The sequence below is a fragment of the Clupea harengus genome, chromosome 5 (genome assembly GCF_900700415.2).
Source record: "Clupea harengus chromosome 5, Ch_v2.0.2, whole genome shotgun sequence".
NCBI classification, from domain to species: Eukaryota; Metazoa; Chordata; class Actinopteri; order Clupeiformes; family Clupeidae; genus Clupea; species Clupea harengus.
Window position 1 is genome coordinate 16,863,603 of NC_045156.1, and position 20,000 is coordinate 16,883,602.

General features: G+C 44.7%; 1 protein-coding gene across 3 annotated transcripts in view; it reads left to right on the forward strand.

Moving 5' to 3' along the window:
• c1qtnf12 (C1q and TNF related 12) overlaps positions 1–12,438 on the forward strand; it is a 24,788-nt gene extending 12,350 nt beyond the window's left edge. For 2 of the 3 annotated variants that reach the window (XM_031567895.2, XM_031567897.2), the window contains exons 5-8: positions 554–668; positions 1,820–1,916; positions 10,587–10,665; positions 11,924–12,438. In XM_031567895.2, coding sequence (XP_031423755.1) covers positions 554–668; positions 1,820–1,916; positions 10,587–10,665; positions 11,924–12,022 — 390 coding nt within the window. In that variant the 3' untranslated portion in view covers positions 12,023–12,438. The remainder of the gene's footprint in view (positions 1–553; positions 669–1,819; positions 1,917–10,586; positions 10,666–11,923) is intronic. The other variant, XM_031567896.2, reaches the window with a different exon arrangement.
• The last annotated feature ends 7,562 nt before the right edge of the window (positions 12,439–20,000 follow it).

Here is a 20,000-nt window from a genome sequence, read left to right on the forward strand (position 1 = left end):
ATACCCACACACCTGCAGTTTTCAGACAGACTGATGACCTACTTCAGTTGGTATGTGTGTGTGTGTGTGTGTGTGTGTGGTTTGTGACCTGACCGACACAGCACACTGGTTCAGAAGCACCCGCCTCATTATCACTGTGGCCTAAAAAAAGTTCCTGTCTGCTCTCTCACACACACACACACTGTAGGTGAAAGAGCTCTTTCTCTCACACACACACACACACACACTGTAGGTGAAAGAGCTCTTTCTCACAAACACACACACACACACTGTAGGTGAGTGTAATGGCTCACACACTGAGTGTAATGGCTCACACACTGAGAGTAATGGCTCACACACACACACACACACACTGAGAGTAATGGCTCACTCACTGAGTGTAATGGCTCACACACTGAGAGTAATGGCTCACACACACACACACACACACACACACACACACACTGAGTGTAATGGCTCAATAAGGTGCTTTATCCCGGTGTCATTAATAGTCATAATGTGTAATGTGTCATAGTAACAGCGTGTAATGGCCCCTCCCCCCATGTCTTCACAGCCAACAGCAAAAGGGGGCTTCATGAGGGGGGCGGGGCTTGACCTCTCCTCTGGACGCTTCACTGCACCGCTGACCGGCATCTACCAGCTCTCTACCAACCTGCACATCAGCAGAGGTGTGTGTGTGTGTGTGTGTGTGTGTGTGTGTGTGGCATCTACCAGCTCTCTACCAACCTGCACATCAGCAGAGGTGTGTGTGTGTGTGTGTGTGTGTGTGTCATCTACCAGCTCTCTACCAACCTGCACATCAGCAAAGGTGTGTGTGTGTGTGTGTGTGTGTGTGTGTGTGTGTGCCAGGGGCCACTCTCCAGAGCAGAGGATGCATATTCACCCAAGACTGGAAGATCCCTCCCTCTAAAGGCTGGGTCAAAGAGCAACTGCAGAAACCAGAGTGAATCTCTGCCAGTGTGTGCTCTCTCTGAAGTGTGTGTGTGTGTGTGTGTGTGTGAGTGTGTGCGTCTATACAGCGCGCTGGTGTTTGTGTAAATGTCCTCTAAAGACTGTAAACGTGCAGACATTCTAAATCATCATAGTGAGTTTATTTATTTGAAGTGTGAGGGCTAGTTTGTATATATCACTGTGTCTCACTTCCGTCTCACTTGTGCAGAGGTGTGTGTGTGTGTGTGTGTGTGTGTGTGTGTGTGTGTGGCATATATCACTTCTGTCTCACTTCCGTCTCACTTGTGTCTCTGCCTCCTGAAAACAAACAGAGATCTCTCTCTCTCAGTCTCTCTGCCAGAGAGAGGCCTAAGCTATGCTGACTCCAGTCGTATGTGTGTGTGTTGTGTGTGTGTGTGTGTGTTCTGTGGTGTGTGTGTGTTCTTTGTGAGTGTGTGTGTTCTGTCTTCTGTGTTGTGTTGTGTGTGTGTGTTGTGTGTTCTTTGTGTTGTGTGTGTGTGTGTTCTGTGTGTTGTGTTGTGTGTGTGTTCTGTTGTGTGTGTGTTCTGTGTGTTGTGTTGTGTGTGTGTGTGTGTTCTTTGTGTGTGTGTGTGTGTTGTGGTGAGTGTGTGTGTGTTGTGCGTGTGTGTGTGTTCTTTGTGTGTGTGTTCTTTGTGTGTGTGTGTGTGTGTGTGTTGTGCGTGTGTTCTTTGTGTGTGTGTTCTTTGTGTGTGTGTGTGGTGTGTGTGTGTGTGTGTGTTCTGTGTGTTGTGTTGTGTGTGTGTGTGTTGTGCGTGTGTGTTCTTTGTGTGTGTGTGTGTGTGTGTGTGTGTGTTGTGCGTGTGTGTGTGTTCTTTGTGCGTGTGTGTTCTTTGTGTGTGTGTGTCAGCAGATCACAGTGAACCACACAGAAGCAGAGGTCAGCTGAGGCCACCGGAGCATGTGCGTGTTCACATCTGCATCCAGTCCCTGTGTAACAGACACATGTAAGTCATCACACACACACACACACACACACAGAGCCTAGGGCCTGATCCCCCTTACGGCAGGCACAATGGCAACAGGGGCAAGGAAAACCTCCCTGTTAATCAAGTAGAACCGCGGCACATAAGGGGGGACCCATCTCCTCGGAGCCGGCCGGGTAGAGTTAGAAAAAGAAGGGGGGGGGGAAACCATCAGGAACATGGCAGATGAAATCATACACGTATCAGGATGAGCATGCTAGCACACACGGGGTAAATGTACACAGCATACATGTGGTAAATGTTCACAGCATTCATGTTGTAGATGTACACAGCACACAGGTAACATGAGAATGAGGTGGGGAGAGAGCATTCAAGAACTGTAGAATAGGTTACGGTGTCAAGGGTAAGTAGAGTAATGGAACAAAGAAACAATGTCGATGGCAGGAAAATGCCAACACAGAGTATGGGTTGGAATAAGTGTATGACAGTGTAGTTGGGGTGAGTAGGTGTAGGCTGAGGGTTTCTACAAAACAAAACAAATAGTCTAGACTAGGAGGGGAAGAAAGAGACATAGTGAGTGTGTGTAGAGTTCGTCTGAAAGAGACATAGTGAGTGTGTAGAGTTCGTCTGAAAGAGACATAGTGAGTGTGTAGAGTGTGTGTGTGTGTAGAGTGTGTGTGTGTGTGTGTGTGAGTGTGTAGAGTGTGTGTGTATGTGTGTGTGTGTGAGTGTGTAGAGTGTGTGCCATATGCAAGGTCACGCTCTGAGCGAGAGAACATTTGGTTAGTAGACATCAATTTGATAAACAGATAAGGAGATACGTTGAGGTAAACAATTAACAGCGGGTAATATGGCCACTTTATCAGTATCAGTATTAGCATAAGAAATAGGACATAGAAGGAAGGAGAGGCTGCCCGGCAAGGTGTATGGACATTTAGTTTATGTTTAGTTTTGATCAGTTATGTTTAGTTTTGATGAGTTATGTTTGGCTGACATGGTTGCATGCAGATTTTAGTTAGGATAGCAAGGGTGGCAGGATACACAACAGTGCACAACTGGCTGTCAACAGCCGCAACACACGTTGCATGCTACATGCTGTACCCAGGATCTGTAAAGGCCCTCCTTCACAGTACAGTCTGTAGCCCAGTTTGATTGATATTGGTCATTTGATATGTGTTTAGGGTTGGCTATGTTGGGTTGCATGGTGCATGGGGAGTTTAAGTTATACAGGCATAGTAAGGGTGGCAGGATACAACAGCAGTGCACAACTGACTGGCAACCGTATAATGCAGGGTTACTCAAACTAGGGGTCGGGACCCCAAGTGGGGTCGCCAAATGTTTTTTGGGGGTCGCGAAATGATCTTGCTGCCCTGTGCATCAACATATTAGGCTTTGACATGCTGTATAGTCTATCAGAAATGGTGTTTTCTACATCAGGGTGGATAATGAAAACTAATATTGTCTCAGCAAGCAGTCTCATCATTCAAGATGAAACTGAATTTAGACCTATAATATCCTGTCAAAATGTGTGGGGGGTCGCGAGACAAGGCAAATGGATTTTATAGGGTCCCCGGACAAAAAGTTTGAGAACTGTCATGGAAAAAGGTGTCCGGGTGCCAAAAGGGGTCCGGGTGATGTAATATTGGCTTCGAACGACTCTTGAGTGACAGTTGCTATACCAATGCTAGCATTACGTCACCGGACACTTTTTTGGAAGTGACAGACTTGCGCTGCATTAAATACCTCAATAACGCAATTTACCCCAGAGCATCTCCCATTATACTTCTCTACCTGAGACCAGCTTGCCTGTATTTGACCTGCCATAAACCAAGCAAAACAACCATGTGCTTGATGTTTGACTGTGTTAGGAAAGTTGTTGACTCGCTAGTTAGTTATAGTATCAAAGTAATCAAATTTCAGGTTCGCGCTATCATCTTGTTAGCGATTAGCAATTCCTTTGTTGTGTTGCTCTAAGAAAGTCCTTAATGTGTTGTGATATTTAGACATATCTGACGGCACCCACAATTACATTTTTACAAAACAGGGAATTGTTTGCAGCACCTTTAACTGTAGAGCACAACGAAGTAATTGCTAATCGCTAACGAGATGCTAGCGGCGAAACCTGCGTAAATTTTCTACAAGATACCTGCAAGGCAGGTGTAGCTAAAACTACAGCTTAGTCTCTTAATATTGTGCCTAAAAGGACACTATGTAACCCGGACACTTTTTGGCTATCAGTCAGATAGTCTCAAGAGTTTTTCGAAAGCCATCAGCTGCTTTTTAGTCGCTTAATATTGGCTGCCAGTCTCCTGTAAGTAAGCACATAGGTTTAGCCACTAGCATCTTGTTAGCGATTAGCAATTCCCCTGTTGTGCAACAATCTTAAGCGACTAAAAAGTAGCTGATGTCTTTCGAACGACTTGAGACTCACTGACTGATAGCCAAAAGGCGTCTGGGTTACGTATTGTCCGTTTAGGCACAATATTAAGCGATTAAAAAGTAGCTGATGGCTTTCGAACGACTCTTGAGACTCACTGACTGATAGCCAAAAGGGGTCAGGGTTACGTACTGTCCGGGTTACGTAATGCTAGCGTTGGTTTAGCAACTGTCACTCAAGAGTCGTTCGAAAGCCATTGTGACGTCGCCCGGACCCCTTTTCGCAGCCGGACACCTTTTTCCATGACAGAACCACTGGTATAATGTACCCAAGATCCGTAAAGGCACTCCTTCATAGTACAACATGCGCTGTCTATAGTCCACTCCCCCTAAACACAACAACATGGCCAGCAAGAAGAAGAGAAGAATGTTGCAACAGGTGACAGGCTTTTGATGCATTATTCGTGACTATGGTATGCACTAAAGAGGAATGTCTTTAGTTTCAACTTGAATATGAAAAGGGCGTCTGCATCTTGGATGGAAGCAGGAAGATGATTCCACAGGAGTAGAAGGCTCTCGATAGCTGTTCTATGTGTGAGTCAAGTAGGAGGTCTTTGATACTAGTGTTGGGTGTTAATGAGACGCCATCGAGTTTGCGTAGATGGCTACATAATGTCATTCTTGTTCAGGGCCTACAAGCATAACCTCAGTTTTATCAGAGTTAAGGAGCAGGAAGTTGTTAGTCATCCTAGCTTTTACATCTTGCAGGCAGGCTTCTATCTTGAGTAGATGTACAATTTCATCAGGTGTCATGGATAGGTAAAGCTGGGTGTCATCATAGCAATGGAAGTTAATGGTATGCTTATTTATAACAGCACCTAGCGGTAGCATCTACAAGGAGAAGAGCACCTAGCGGTAGCATGTACAAGGAGAAGAGCACCTAGCGGTAGCATCTACAAGGAGAAGAGCACCTAGCGATAGCATGTACAAGGAGAAGAGCACCTAGCGGTAGCATCTACAAGGAGAAGAGCACCTAGCGATAGCATCTACAAGGAGAAGAGCACCTAGCGATAGCATGTACTAGGAGAAGAGCACCTAGCGGTAGCATCTACAAGGAGAAGAGCACCTAGCGGTAGCATCTACAAGGAGAAGAGCACCTAGCGGTAGCATCTACAAGGAGAAGAGCACCTAGCGATAGCATGTACTAGGAGAAGAGCACCTAGCGGTAGCATCTACAAGGAGAAGAGCACCTAGCGGTAGCATCTACAAGGAGAAGAGCACCTAGCGATAGTCTAGCACAAGTCTTTTTGTCTGTTTTGCTACTTAAAGGAACATTTGTTTAAACTAGTGGATATCAAAAACAAACAAGAAAACACAAACATGCATAAATAACTGATTTATTACTTATTTGGTAAGCATTTCTAGGCAAAATAACCGTTTTGAAAATCGGACCACAGGTAACGCATATCTTGATTTAGGTCAAAACTTAATATCTCATTAAAACGAAAAAATTAGCAGTTTCACTTGGGCACCCCTTCTAATATCTTTTAGTAGGATATAAGCTAATTGTGTGCCAAATTTCATGCTTTTATCACTCTTGTCACGATCGCGTTGTTAAGCCACCTGACTACATGGAGGAATCAAGCACGTTTCCCCGAATCCCCTGGAGTTCTGCCGTGAGGTGCCAATTATCAGCCAATAAAAAAAAAAAAAATAGCCAATCAGAAAAAAAAGTGTCTTTTGTATCTGTTGTATCTGGGTAAGATTTAATCCAGCGACCAATGAAAATAAAGCATCCTGGAATTGCGCGCGACTGATCTTCCGAAAGTTCGTTAACCTGAGGAAACCACTGGAGCTCCAAGCATCAGTCTTCTACAAAGAGCAAGTCGTCTCCTGTTTTAATGTTACAACAAATTCACAATGGTTTGACACAAGCAATGACAACTTGACTGCAGTTAGAGAATATTTCCCAGATAATTAGCATCAGTTTTTAATGAGTGTTTGTAGCCAACACAGTTTGCCTTTTCACTATAGCTTTGACTCCGAACTTCGTTAATAGGCTATAATAAATTCGAGTAGGCCTATTAAAAATATATATAGCCTATAATTCGAACGAATATTAGGCAGCCCTTAATATTCAATGATGTTATGGGCATTATTTTTTGTAAATGTGTTTGCTTGAACATTCTATTCAGATTCCGAGGCTTCTTCACGTGAAGTTGTGAATCGCGAGCTCATTAGGCATACTAGCATGTTATAAATATCCTGGCCATGGATGCATTAATCATTGCATCTGTCTTTCAAAGATGTCAGGTAAAAAACAAATAAGCATCCTGTCCTTCGCCCAAAGAGGAAAGCCCCCTAAAAAGGCCAGATTAGGCCCAGAGAACGTAAACACATTAGAGGAGGAGATGGTGGAAGAGGAAGAGACAGTACAGCTGGAAGAGGAAGAGACAGTAGCCTACAGGTGGAGGAGGAGGAGACAGTGGAAGACATGGTGGAAGAAACAGTGGAGGAGATGGCTAGAACAAAAGGGAGAATAGTCCCAGGAGCAGCCACCTACAAGACCTCTTTTAATAGTGAATGGACCTCTAAATGGCCATTTATTACTGTAGGAAGCACCAGCTCATATTACTGGTGCTCTATTTGCCACCAAGAGAACTCCTGTGCCCATCCAGGTGTGCGGGATGTGACAAGGCACATAGGCAGTAAGGGGCATCAGGCCAAACAGCAGGCACTGAAGTCAACCAGCGCAGTCAAAAACTTTTACTTGCCAGTGACTGCAGAGATGAGTGTGCAAGAGGTCAAGGTACATTTAAATGCATAAGGTTGACTACAATGTGAATACAATTGTTCCTAATTAATACATCCAATTCTATGACTATGGCATATATAATGGGAACCAACACCGAAAATGATAAGAGTCCAAAAAGGCAACAAACACCTACAATAAACAACACAAGTCATAATTCTCTCTCTCTCTCTCTCTCTCCCAAATTGAATAAATACTTAGTAATTGGTTGAATTGTCAGTGCCATATGTCAAATATTTTCTGCGAGTCTGATCAATGATTAACAACAACAAAACACTAATAATAATATGGGGGGAGGGGGGGGGGCAGGGCTGGTCTGTGGGCATACGGCAGGGGAGGGGCGGGCGGAATGGGGGCGTGGCCGGGAGGGGGGGGGGTATGTCACTCTTGCCTCACTTCAAAACTTGAGAGCCCTGACAATATGTGTTGTTACTCGTTACATTTTATGAACATAGTTTCGCCAAAATGTTGCCTACACAAAACTATGGATTGCGTTGCTGTTTTGGAAGTTTAAACCAATCAGGTGGCTCTATCAACTCCAATGATATCAGAGTGCGCGTTTGGCAGCAGCACTAGCGGTAGCTTTGCCTGTTATAGTTGAACATTCAGCCTGACTACTGCCTATTCAACATGGATCCAGAGTCGGCCTGAACTGAGCCCTCTGATATGAGCCACCCTTGGCCCTATTTAAAAGATATGTTCGAGTTCAAAGGCCCCAAGAATGACTTCTGGAGGTTTCAATGCGTTTCCTGTCTCCCTCATAAAAAGGAGTTGCTAGCCTTCAATAATTTGCCCTCAAATTTAAAGTAGCATATCGAGGTAAGCAGAGTGATTGCTATGCTAAGTTAATGTCCCTGACTTTTGAATATTGATATATGTATTTAATTCGTTTACTGACATGATATTATAATGTTATCTAGCGAAATGCATGTTGACATACAGCAATAGCATCAAAAAAACATGATTGGACCTTCATTATATATTTAACGTAGTGGTAAGATAAAGCTGGTAGGTTAGCTATGTCAAGCTAGCGTGCCTTGTTCTGTCCAGTTTTACAATCACATTTGTTTTTCATGTTCCATGTTTCCCTTTTTTACACGTTTACAATTAAATAAAAGATTTAAAGATATCACATGGTGTCTTTATTGGTTTGGCTTAATGGTATTAACTTTGCAAATAATCCCTGGTAGATAACTTGTCATCCGCATAATTGTAAAATATAGTGTGAACAGTATTACAGATGGTAGGCACAATAAGTACACCAACCTTTCCAATTAACAAATGTTGTTGCTTATAATTATTACTAGTAGTGACATCTGTAGAGGCATTTATTACCAGTAGCTATTTCTTTATCAAAATGGCACAGCCTAGACATTGAGAGACAACCCATTGCGTGAGTACTTTTACTTTTAATACTTAAAGTAAATTTAAAAGTAAGTACTTTTTACTTTTACTTAAGTAGGATTGTTAATGTAGTACTTTTACTTTTACTTTTACTTTTATCTTCCTGGGTACTTGTACTTTTACTTAAGTACTAAACTTCAGTACTTCCTCCACCACTGGCGGTAGCATGTACAAGGAGAAGAGCACCTAGCGGTAGCATCTACAAGGAGAAGAGCACCTAGCGGTAGCATCTACAAGGAGAAGAGCCAGGGTCCTAACACAGAGCCATGTTGTAGGCGTCAGATAAACAAGAAGTGGGTTCATTCCGAAGTTGAAGAGTTCTAATTGCATGTTGAATTAGGTGATGATCACACATCTAACTACACAGACTGACCAATCACAGGCTGGCTAGTCACCTTACTGCACAGGCTGGCCAATCACAGGCTGGCTAATCACCTTACTGCACAGGCTGGCTAATCACCTTACTGCACAGGCTGGCCAATGACAGGCTGGCTAATCACCTTACTGCACAGGCTGGCCAATGACAGGCTGGCCTCTCAAAGGCTGACCAATGATAGGATGACCAATGGCAGGCTGGCTTATCACAGGATGACCAATGACAGGCTGGCCTCTCAAAGGCTGACCAATGACAGGCTGACCTCTCAAAGGCTGACCAATGATAGGCTGGCCTCTCAAAGGCTGACCAATGATAGGCTGGCCTATCACAGGCAGGCCAGAGCCTGGATTCCTGATCATTGCCCAGAGGAAGAGAAACAGCACAGATAGCTCTGGGCTCGAGATGAAAGACATGAGACCGTGATTGAGAACAGCTGGAGTCTGTGTGTTTATGTGTGTGAGTGAGTATGTGTGTGTGTGTGTGTGTGTGTGTGTGTGAGTGTGTGTGAGTGAGTATGTGTGTGTGTGTGTGTGTGTGTGTGTGTGTGTGTGTGTGTGTGTGTGTTTGTGTGTGTGTGTATGTGTGTTTGTGTGTGTGTGTGAGTGAGTATGTGTTTATGTGTGTGTGTGTGTGTGTGTGTCTGTGTGTGTGTGTATGTGTGTTTGTGTGTGTGTGTATGTGTGTTTGTGTGTGTGTGTGTGTGTGTGTGTGTATGTGTGTGTGTGTGAGTGAGTATGTGTGTGTGTGTGTGTGAGTGTGTGTGTGTGTGTGTGTGTGTGTGTGTGTGTGTGTGTGTGTGAGTGAGTATGTGTTTGTCTGTGTGTGTGTGTGTGTGTGTGTGTGTGCGAGTGGGTTCAGACATACCTGAGCTACGCGGGTGAGCCAGAGGTTCTGGGCAGAAACAAACCTCACAAATCATGAGAGAAGCCAAACAATCCCCTCCTAACTGAACGACATCACATCCTCCCTCTCTCCGCATTCCAGCTCAGAGAGATTGATGAGAGTCATGAGGGCAGATACCAGCTCTACTGATGGTGTTAAAGTCAGTTATCTACTAGCTCTACTGATGGTGTTAAAGTCAGCTAGCTACTAGCTCTACTGATGGTGTTAAGAGTCAGTTAGCTACTAGCTCTACTGATGGTGTTAAGAGTCAGTTATCTAGCAGCTCTACTGATGGTGTTAGCAGCTCTACTGATGGTGTTAAAGTCAGTTATCTACTAGCTCTACTGATGGTGTTAAAGTCAGTTAGCTACTAGCTCTACTGATGGTGTTAAGAGTCAGTTAGCTACTAGCTCTACTGATGGTGTTAAGAGTCAGTTATCTAGCAGCTCTACTGATGGTGTTAAGAGTCAGTTATCTAGCAGCTCTACTGATGGTGTTAAAGTCAGCTAGCTACTAGCTCTACTGATGGTGTTAAAGTCAGCTAGCTACTAGCTCTACTGATGGTGATGAACCCAGTTAGCTAGCAGCTCTCATGATAGTGCAGATGAAAGCCAGTGATCTCCATCAGTGCCTGTTAGCTAGCAGCTCTGTGTTAAAGCCGGTGATGTCGCCCTCACAAGGCACTTCCTCTCTCTCCTCTGTGTAGATCTCTGGAGACTGTGATGTCACTTCCTCTCTCTCTTCTGTGTAGATCTCTGGAGACTGTGATGTCACTTCCTCTCTCTCCTCTGTGTAGATATCTGGAGACTGTGATGTCACTTCCTTTCTCTTCTCTGTGTAGATCTCTGGAGACTGTGGTCAGCATGGAGGGTAGTGGCCAGCTCTTCACTGTGTGTGTCCATGGACTGCTGGAGCTACAGGTGTGTATGTGTGTGTGTGTAGCAACACTTTTTGTTTGTTTGTGTGTGTGTCTGTAGCTACGTGTTTGTGATTGTAGCTACAGGTGTGTGTGTGTGTGTGTGTGTGTAGCTACAGGTGTGTGTGTGTGTGTGTAGCTACAGGTGTGTGTGTGTCTGTAGCTACAGGTGTGTGTGTGTAGCTACAGGTGTGTGTGTGTAGCTACAGGTGTGTGTGTGTAGCTACAGGTGTGTGTGTGTGTGAGTGTAGCTACAGGTGTGTGTGGGTGTAGCTACAGGTGTGTGTGTATGTAGCTACAGGTGTGTGTGTGTCTGTAGCTACAGGTGTGTGTGTGTGAGTGTAGCTACAGGTGTGTGTGGGTGTAGCTACAGGTGTGTGTGTCTGTAGCTACAGGTGTGTGTGTGTGTCTGTGGATACAGGTGTGTGTGTCTGTGGATACAGGTGTGTGTGTGTGTCTGTAGCTTCAGGTGTGTGTGTGTGTGTGTGTGTCTGTAGATACAGGTGTGTGTGTCTGTAGCTACAGGTGTGTGTGTGTGTGTGTGTAGCTACAGGTGTGTGTGTGTCTGTAGCTACAGGTGTGTGTGTGTGTGTCTGTAGCTACAGGTGTGTGTATGTCTGTAGCTACAGGTGTGTGTGTGTGTGTGTCTGTAGATACAGGTGTGTGTGTGTGTGTGTCTGTAGCTACAGGTGTGTGTGTGTGTATGTAGATACAGGTGTGTGTGTGTGTGGTCTGTAGATACAGGTGTGTGTGTGTCTGTAGCTACAGGTGTGTGTGTGTCTGTAGCCACAGGTGTGTGTTTCTGTAGCTACAGGTGTGTGTGTCTGTCTGTGTGTGTGTGTCTGTCTGTAGATACAGGTGTGTGTGTGTGTCTGTAGCCACAGTTGTGTGTGTCTTTAGCTACAGGTGTGTGTGTGTCTGTAGATACAGGTGTGTGTGTGTGTGTGTCTGTAGATACAGGTGTGTGTGTGTGTGTAGGTGTAGGTGTCATACGAGCCATATTTAAAGCCATCCCCCTCTCTCTTTGTAAACATGTTTAAAGTGTTGTGGTTATGCAGCTATATGTGTGTGTGTGTGTGTATGTGTGTGTGTGTGTGTGTGTGTGTGTGTGGTTATGCAGCTATGTAACCCTGTTCCGCTGTGTCGTGTTTAGGTGGGGCAGTACGTGTCTGTGTCCGTGTGTGTGTGTCTGTAGATACAGGTGTGTGTGTGTGTGTGTGTGTGTATGGTTATGTAACCCTGTTCCTCTGTGTCGTGCTCAGGTGGGGCAGTACGTGTCCGTGTCCGTGGTCAACGAGTCAGCGTCTCCCATCACTGTCCAGGAAGACTCAGACTTCACTGGCCTCCTCCTGGGCCTATAGTCCAGCTCCAGAACCACACGTGTGATCCAAGTCCAGCTCGAGGTCTTAGTCTCCAGACAGACTGTGGCTCTTAGTCAGTCGTAGCATATGGCAGTGGGTCCCTGATGCCTGTGTGTGTGTGTGTGTGTGTGTGTGTGGTGTGTGTGTGTGTGTGTGTGTGTGTGTGTGTGCCTGTCTCAGACGGATGTGTTCACTTTGAATGGGAAGACGCCATTCGTTGCCGAACTGAATTGTGGTTCCGTTGCGTTGCGTTGCTTGCGCCGAAAGTTGAAAAAGTTTTCGAGAGACAACGCATGCGCCAGTCAATCAAATAGCGACGCTGGAAAAAAAAAAGATGCCGGACTTAACTCCGTAGATGGTCGTATTTGTACATAAAAGTTGTTTGATGACTTTTTTTTTTGCTTAGATTTTTTTAAAGTTACCCAGAAATAGACACTGTGCAATGTAAAAACCCTGTTATTGTAACTGAAAAATACATCTGAGGGGATTTGGAGGTGTCTGAGCCAGCTATCTAATGTTAGCATGCTACTACCCACAAGTTAAACAGCTCGCTAGCAGCATGATCTGCAGGGTCTGCCATGAGCAGTTTGGGAACCACTGGTGTATAATATGGTGCATAAGATCTGTGTGAGATGGCGTATGATATGGTGCATACGATCTGTGTGAGATGGCTGCTGCTACTGCTGGGTTTGTAGTTATGATGTCAGAGGTATGAGATCAGCCGTGAGATGTGACCCTTAAAATATGATCTGTGTTGCTGAACATGTAGAACTCATCATCTCAAATGCCTACAGCCACATACACTCAAAGCCCACAGACACCTAAACTCAATACCTACACACACCCACAGCCACCGACATTAAACACCTATACACACCCACAAACACCTACATTAAACCGTTCACACACCCACAGACCACTACATTAAACACCTACACACTCCCACAGACATTAAACACCAAACACACCCACAGACACCTATATTAAACACCTACACACACCCAGACACCCACATTAAACACCCACAGACACCCACCGACATTAAACACCTACACACACCCACAGACACCGAGACACAACCACCTACATTAAACACCTACACACACCCACCGACATTAAACACCTACACACACCCACCTACATTAAACACCTACACACACCCACAGCCACCTACATTAAACACCTACACACACCCACAGACACCGACATTAAACACCTACACACGCCCACAAACAAATAAACGAAATGCTTACATTCAAGCACACATGACGTAATGTGAAATTTAGAGCAAAGGTCTTTATCAGTGCTACATGACACACAGTCACACCTCGGGATTAATAAAGTATCACTCTATCTATCACACACACCACATCACTGGCTGTTATCAGGAAGTGTTAGGGCTGTGTGATAAACACACACGAATGACCTCGGATGACCTCTGAGCCCTGCACTGACACAACACCACAAAGCACTCGTGTTCGGGTTGGTTAACTGTGCTGTGTCATTTTATACACAACGTTTCAGATTATATTCAAATAGTATTCATTCATTTAAATATTGGAATAGTATCCCTATGAATTCAAATGACACCACTCAAAAATCTCCTTCTGAATGTTTGAATGATCTCTGAATGTTTAAAGTGCTCTAATATATTCTGCAGTATGTGTTTTTAGACATATTTTATACCTGTTTTTGTTTTTAGACATATTTTATACCTGTTTGTGTTTCTAGACATACTTTACCTGTTTGCAATTAAAGACGTCCTGTGCCTCAGTATTTGTGTGTGTGTGTGTGTGTGTGTGTCTGTGTGACGTCTGTGCCTCAGTGTTTCGCCTCAGTAAACATGAACAACAGCAGTGTTCACCTGCACAGAGGTGTGTGTGTGTGTGTGTGTGTGTGTGCTCTATCTCACAGTGTTCACCTGCACAGAGGTGTGTGTGTGCGCTCTATCCCACACAGTGTTCACCTGCACAGAGGTGTGTGTGTGTGTGTGTGTGTGTGTGTGCTCTATCTCACACAGTGTTCAACCAATCAGAATGCTAACCAGCACCAGCTCATTCAACCAATCAGAATGCTAACCAGCACCAGCTCATTCAGCCAATCAGAATGCTAACCAGCACCTGCTCATTCAACCAATCAGAATGCTAACCAGCACCAGCTCATTCAACCAATCAGAATGCTAACCAGCACCAGCTCATTCAGCCAATCAGAATGCTAACCAGCACCTGCTCATTCAACCAATCAGAATGCTAACCAGCACCAGCTCATTCAACCAATCAGAATGCTAACCAGCACCAGCTCATTCAACCAATCAGAATGCTAACCAGCACCAGCCCATTCAACCAATCAGAATGCTAACCAGCACCAGCCCATTCAACCAATCAGAATGCTCAGCAGCACCAGCTCATTCAACCAATCAGAATGCTCACCAGCAACAGCCCATTCAACCAATCAGAATGCTAACCAGCACAAGCTCATTCAACCAATCAGAATGCTAAGCAGCACCAGCTCATTCAACCAATCAGAATGCTAACCAGCACCAGCCCATTCAACCAATCAGAATGCTCAGCAGCACCAGCTCATTCAACCAATCAGAATGCTCACCAGCAACAGCCCATTCAACCAATCAGAATGCTAACCAGCACAAGCTCATTCAACCAATCAGAATGCTAAGCAGCACCAGCTCATTCAACCAGTGGATGGGCCTGACCCCTGAACCCTGACCCCTGGATGCTTGATCCTGGCAGATGAGTGTCAGCTGCAACAGAGACATTTTTATAATATTAAAATCAGTGCTGTCAGTTTAAGCGTTATTAACAAACCCATTTTAACGCCGTTCATTTTTTTATCGCGAGATTAACGCGATTTTTTTTTAATATTTTTTTTTTTTTTTTTTTAAGATTAACATTCTTTTTGGCCTCGCAGACTGTGTAGTAGGCTAACGTTACGGTTTGAGTGAATGGTGAGCGCGATACGGCGAAATGGATGATAAAAAGCTTCTGAATGGAAAGTTTACTTTTAAAAGTTGTGTTGTGCAAAAGAAGCGAGCTTCACTGTTGTCTGAAAATGTCAACAGGCAGCTGGCTGAAAGCAAAGAAGTAGTAGGCTTACCTTTTACTGTTACAGTTCACTGTTTCTGAAATAAGAGGCCTGACTGCTATGTTCCCAGCAAACTTGGAAAAAAGAAAATATTAAGCCATGGTTTAATTGCACTATAGGCTGAGTCCTTGTTTACCTGAAATGTGCACTTTATAATTTTATTTTGTACCGCCCTGTTTGGCAATGTTGGTTTTCAATAAAAAAAAAACATTTGCATAAAGCAAGCCAATCCACTTTTCAATGTTGATAAGGGCATTAAATTTAAAATAAAATGATGGAAAAAATAAATAAACGAAGGGACATTTAGAATAGATAAAAATTTGCGATTAATCGCGATTAATTTTGAGTTAACTATGACATAAATGCGATTAATCGCGATTAAATATTTTAATCGTTTGACAGCACTAATTAAAATGTAAAAAATACTGAACGGCACCTACCGTTCCTACCCATTAACCTAACAGAGCGTCCAGTCAGACAGGACACACACACACACACACACACGGCTGGGGTTAACTCTGAGGAGAGGAGAGTCATTAGTGAGATTAGCTCATGTTTAAGGCCATGTCTGCATGTGTGTGTGTCTGTTTGGGTGTGTCTGACTGTGTGTGTCTGCATGTGTGTGTGTGTCTGTTTGGGTGTGTCTCTGTATGTCTGTGTGTGTCTGAGTGTGTGTGTGTGTGTCTGAGACTGAGCAGATCTTCGGCCACACCAGGAGCTCAGCCCACTTTACACAAGTAGCCCAGTCACACACCCTAAGTCAGGCCAGTGTGTGTGTGTGTGTGTGTGTATGCAGGTGTGTGAAACGGTGACCAGCAGGTACAGAGCAGATGGGTTATAACGTCCTTGCTAGCGCGCTAAACCAGCAGTGTGCTAATCCCCCAAACTAGCGCATAACCAGCAGTGTGCTAATCCCCCAAACCAGCAGTGTGCTAATCCCCCAAACTAGCAGTGTGCTAATCCCCCAAACTAGCAGTGTGCTAATCCCCCAAACCGGCAGTGTGCTAATCCCCCAAACCAGCAGTGTGCTAATCCCCCAAACCAGCGCTAAATTAGCAGTGTGCTAATCCTCCAAACTAGCGCTAAACCAGCAGTGTGCTAATCCTCCAAACTAGCGCATAACCTACCAGCAGTGTGCTAATCCTCCAAACTAGCGCAAAACCAGCAGTGTGCTAATCCCCCAAACCAGCGCTTAATTAGCAGTGTGCTAATCCTCCAAACTAGCGCATAACCTACCAGCAGTGTGCTAATCCCCCAAACCAGCGCTTAATTAGCAGTGTGCTAATTCCCCAAACTAGAGGCGAACCTGACAGAAACAAGCCCAGCTCCACAGGGGTGGTAGTGTTTCTCGTGTGTGTGTGTGGGTGGGTGTGTACTGTGTATGAGCCTGTGTGTTTGTGTGCAAGAGGGAGAGAGTCTCTCTCTGTGTGTGTGTGCTGGGGAGTGTAGAGTGTTTTAGAGGGTTGTGAATGTGTGTGTTTGCATGAGCTGCAGTGTGTGTGTGTCTTAAGTGTGTGTGTGTGTGTGTGTATTTAGCGAGTTAAGCCTGTGTGTGTGTGTGTATCTTAAGTGTGTGTGAGAGTATCAGGCTGGTTAAGCGTGTGTGTGTGTGTGTGTGTATTTAGTGAGTAAAGTGTGAGTGTGTTAAGTGTGTGTGTGTGTGTAAGTGTATTTAGTGAGTTAAGCGTGTGTTAAGTGTGTGTGAGTGTATTTAGCGAGTTAAGCGTGTGTGTGAGTATATTTAGCGAGTTAAGCGTGTGTGTGTGAGTGTATTTAGCGAGTTAAGCGTGTGTGTGAGTGTATTTAGCGGGTCAAGCGTGTGTGTGTGTGTGTGAGTATATTTAGCGAGTTAAGCGTGTGTAATAAATGAACGTGCCGTGGTTAATCCTTCGCTCCGTCACAGGAAATCCCCTCATCCTGACGGCTCGTTCTCTGCCAGTGTGCGCGGCGGTGATTACAGCTTACCTATCGCTGAGAGCGTGTGTGTGTGCGTGTGCGTGTGTGTGTGCGTGTGTGTTTCTATAGCTGAGAGCAATCCTCCTGCGCGAGGAATCAGCCCTGATGAATGCCTGTATTGTTGGGGCGCAGCGGAGGCTGTTGTGTAACGTGTGTGTGTGTGTGTGTGTGTGTGTGTGTGTGTGTGTGTGTTGGGGCGCAGCGGAGGCTGTTGTGTAACGTGCTGTTGGGGAATTCAGTGTGTTTCACAGGGCAGTAATTAGCAAAGCACTCCCCGCTCTGATGACATGACACACACACACACACACACACACACACACACTCTCAGCGATAGGTAGGCTGAATCTCCAATCCACACATCTACTCCCAACACACACACACAGGCACACACACACACACTTCAGTACTGGAGCCATTCCAACTTAAGTTGAGCAAGTTTTGGGGGCGCTGCTCATCACTGGTGTCAATGGTGATTTGTACTTGTGAGATTTGTGTGTGTGTGTGTATGTGTGTGTGTGTGTGTGAATGTGAGAATTTGAATGTGTGAGTATGTGTGCTTGGTTTCAGGCAGCTGTCCGTGTGTAAATGTGTGTGTGTGTGTGTCTCCGTGTGTGTGTGCATGTGTGAATTTGAATGTGTGAGCATGTGTGCTTGGTTTCAGGCAGCTGTCGGTGTGTGTATGTGTCCGTGTGTGTGTGTATTCGATAAGAGGAAGGTGTTGTCCTAATGAAGCCTCTAAGGGATGCTAATTCTGATAAATATGTCAAATAAACATGATTTATCACGTAAACATGATTTATCACATAAACATGATTTATCACATACACATGATTTATCACATAAACATGATTTATCCAGCCTTGTGTTTGCAGTTCTTCTGGGCCCTTTCAAACTGCTAGCACATTATAATTAGCACATGTGTTTACAGTTCCTCAGCTAGCACACTATAACTAACACTTTTGCACTTAACACAAGTGTCCTCTAGCATACAGACCAACCTGTAAGTGGTATAAAGATCAGAAATACAGACCAACCTGTAACTGGTATAAAGATCAGAAATACAGCAGGTCGTGGAACATGACAAGACCCTGTGACTGCTAGTTAATAATGGATGAGTTTGTTCTGGTGGCTCTGTGTGTGTGTGTGTGTGTGTGTGTGTGTGTGTGGTTGTGTGTGTGTGTGTGTGTATGTGTGTGTGTGTGTGTGTGTGTGTGTGTGTTACTCATACCCACATCATGTGATGGCCCACAGCATCAGGAGAGACTTCAGAGAGGAGTGTCACGCCCAATTACCATCAGATAGTTACACACACACACTCCCTCATTCACTCTTTCTCTCACACACACACACACACACACACACACTCACTCATTCACTCTTTATCTCTCTCTCTCTCACACACACACACACACACTCTCACTCATTCACTCTTTATCTCTCTCTCTCACACACACACACACACTCTCACTCATTCACTCTTTATCTCTCTCACACACACACACACTATCACTTATTCACCCTTATCTCTCTCACATACACACACACACTCACTCGTTCACTCTTAATCTCTCTCTCTCAAACACACACACACACTCTCACTCATTCACTCTTTATCTCTCTCTCTCTCTCTCACACACGCACACACTAACTCATTCACTCTTTATCTCTCTTACATACACACACACACTCACTCGTTCACTCTTAATCTCTCTCTCTCAAACACACACACACACACACACTCTCACTCGCTCAACGAAACTTACACAGTAACACACTCAACCTGAGCTCAGTCCCATTGCACTAATCTGTTTAAGACTAGCCACAATCCTGCTGCATTCATCTTTATTATTTTAACCTCGGCCTGACCAAAATAATATGCTTTATTCTAACCTCAATCCTACGACAAAATTCTACATCAGATTACCCTCGATCCTACTACAAAATTCTACATCAGATTACCCTCAATTCTACAACAATAATCTACATCAGATTACCCTCAAACCTACTACAATAATCTGTGTTATCCTAGCATCAATCCTACTGCACAGAAAGCATTAGCCCAGTTGCAGGCCTGCTGCACTTGTCTGCCTTAGCCTAGCATCGGGCCCACAGCTTTATCTCTCTCTCACACACGCACACACACACACTCACTCATTCACTCTTTATCTCTCTCACACACACACACGCACGCCCTAGCCTAGCATCAGGCCCACAGCTTTAGCGTGTGTTACATCAGCCTCATTATTGCTGTACTAAATAGAATAAGGATTTGTTTACATTACCTTATAATCAAGCCCACTCTGCATTAACACAGCAAGTCAATCCCATTAGGTTTACAATCCCGTTAGGTTTGCCTTCCGGTGTGGATTGTCAGTGCTTTGAGGCCACCTGGTGGCCAAAAGGATACACTACAAGTAGTGATTTTAGTGTATTAAAACATGTGAATAAACCTACTTCCTCGGTTTAACCTGATTATTCTAATATTCTGTAAAAATAAGATGAATGAATGCATCAGGATCTTATATGAATGATTGAGGTAAAGCACAATGGCCCACTTTAGAGGACGAAAGACCGGGGGAAGTCAAATGGCGCCATCTTGTGTCCATAGTTGAAAGTGTTTGGAATTTTACTGGTGCGCTCACCCAGGAGTCTCGCTCAGGAAATACTGCTGAGTTACGCAACAGCCAACAGCATTCCAGTGGAAACATGCACTGTTTACACACCGCCCCAAGAGCACCCCCAACACACACACACACACACACACCATCAACACACACTGTCTACACACACACACCGTCTACACACACAGCCCCAAGAGCACCTCCAACACACACACACACACACCATCAACACACACCGTCTACACACACAGCCCCAAGAGCACCTCTAACACACACACACACACACACACCATCAACACACA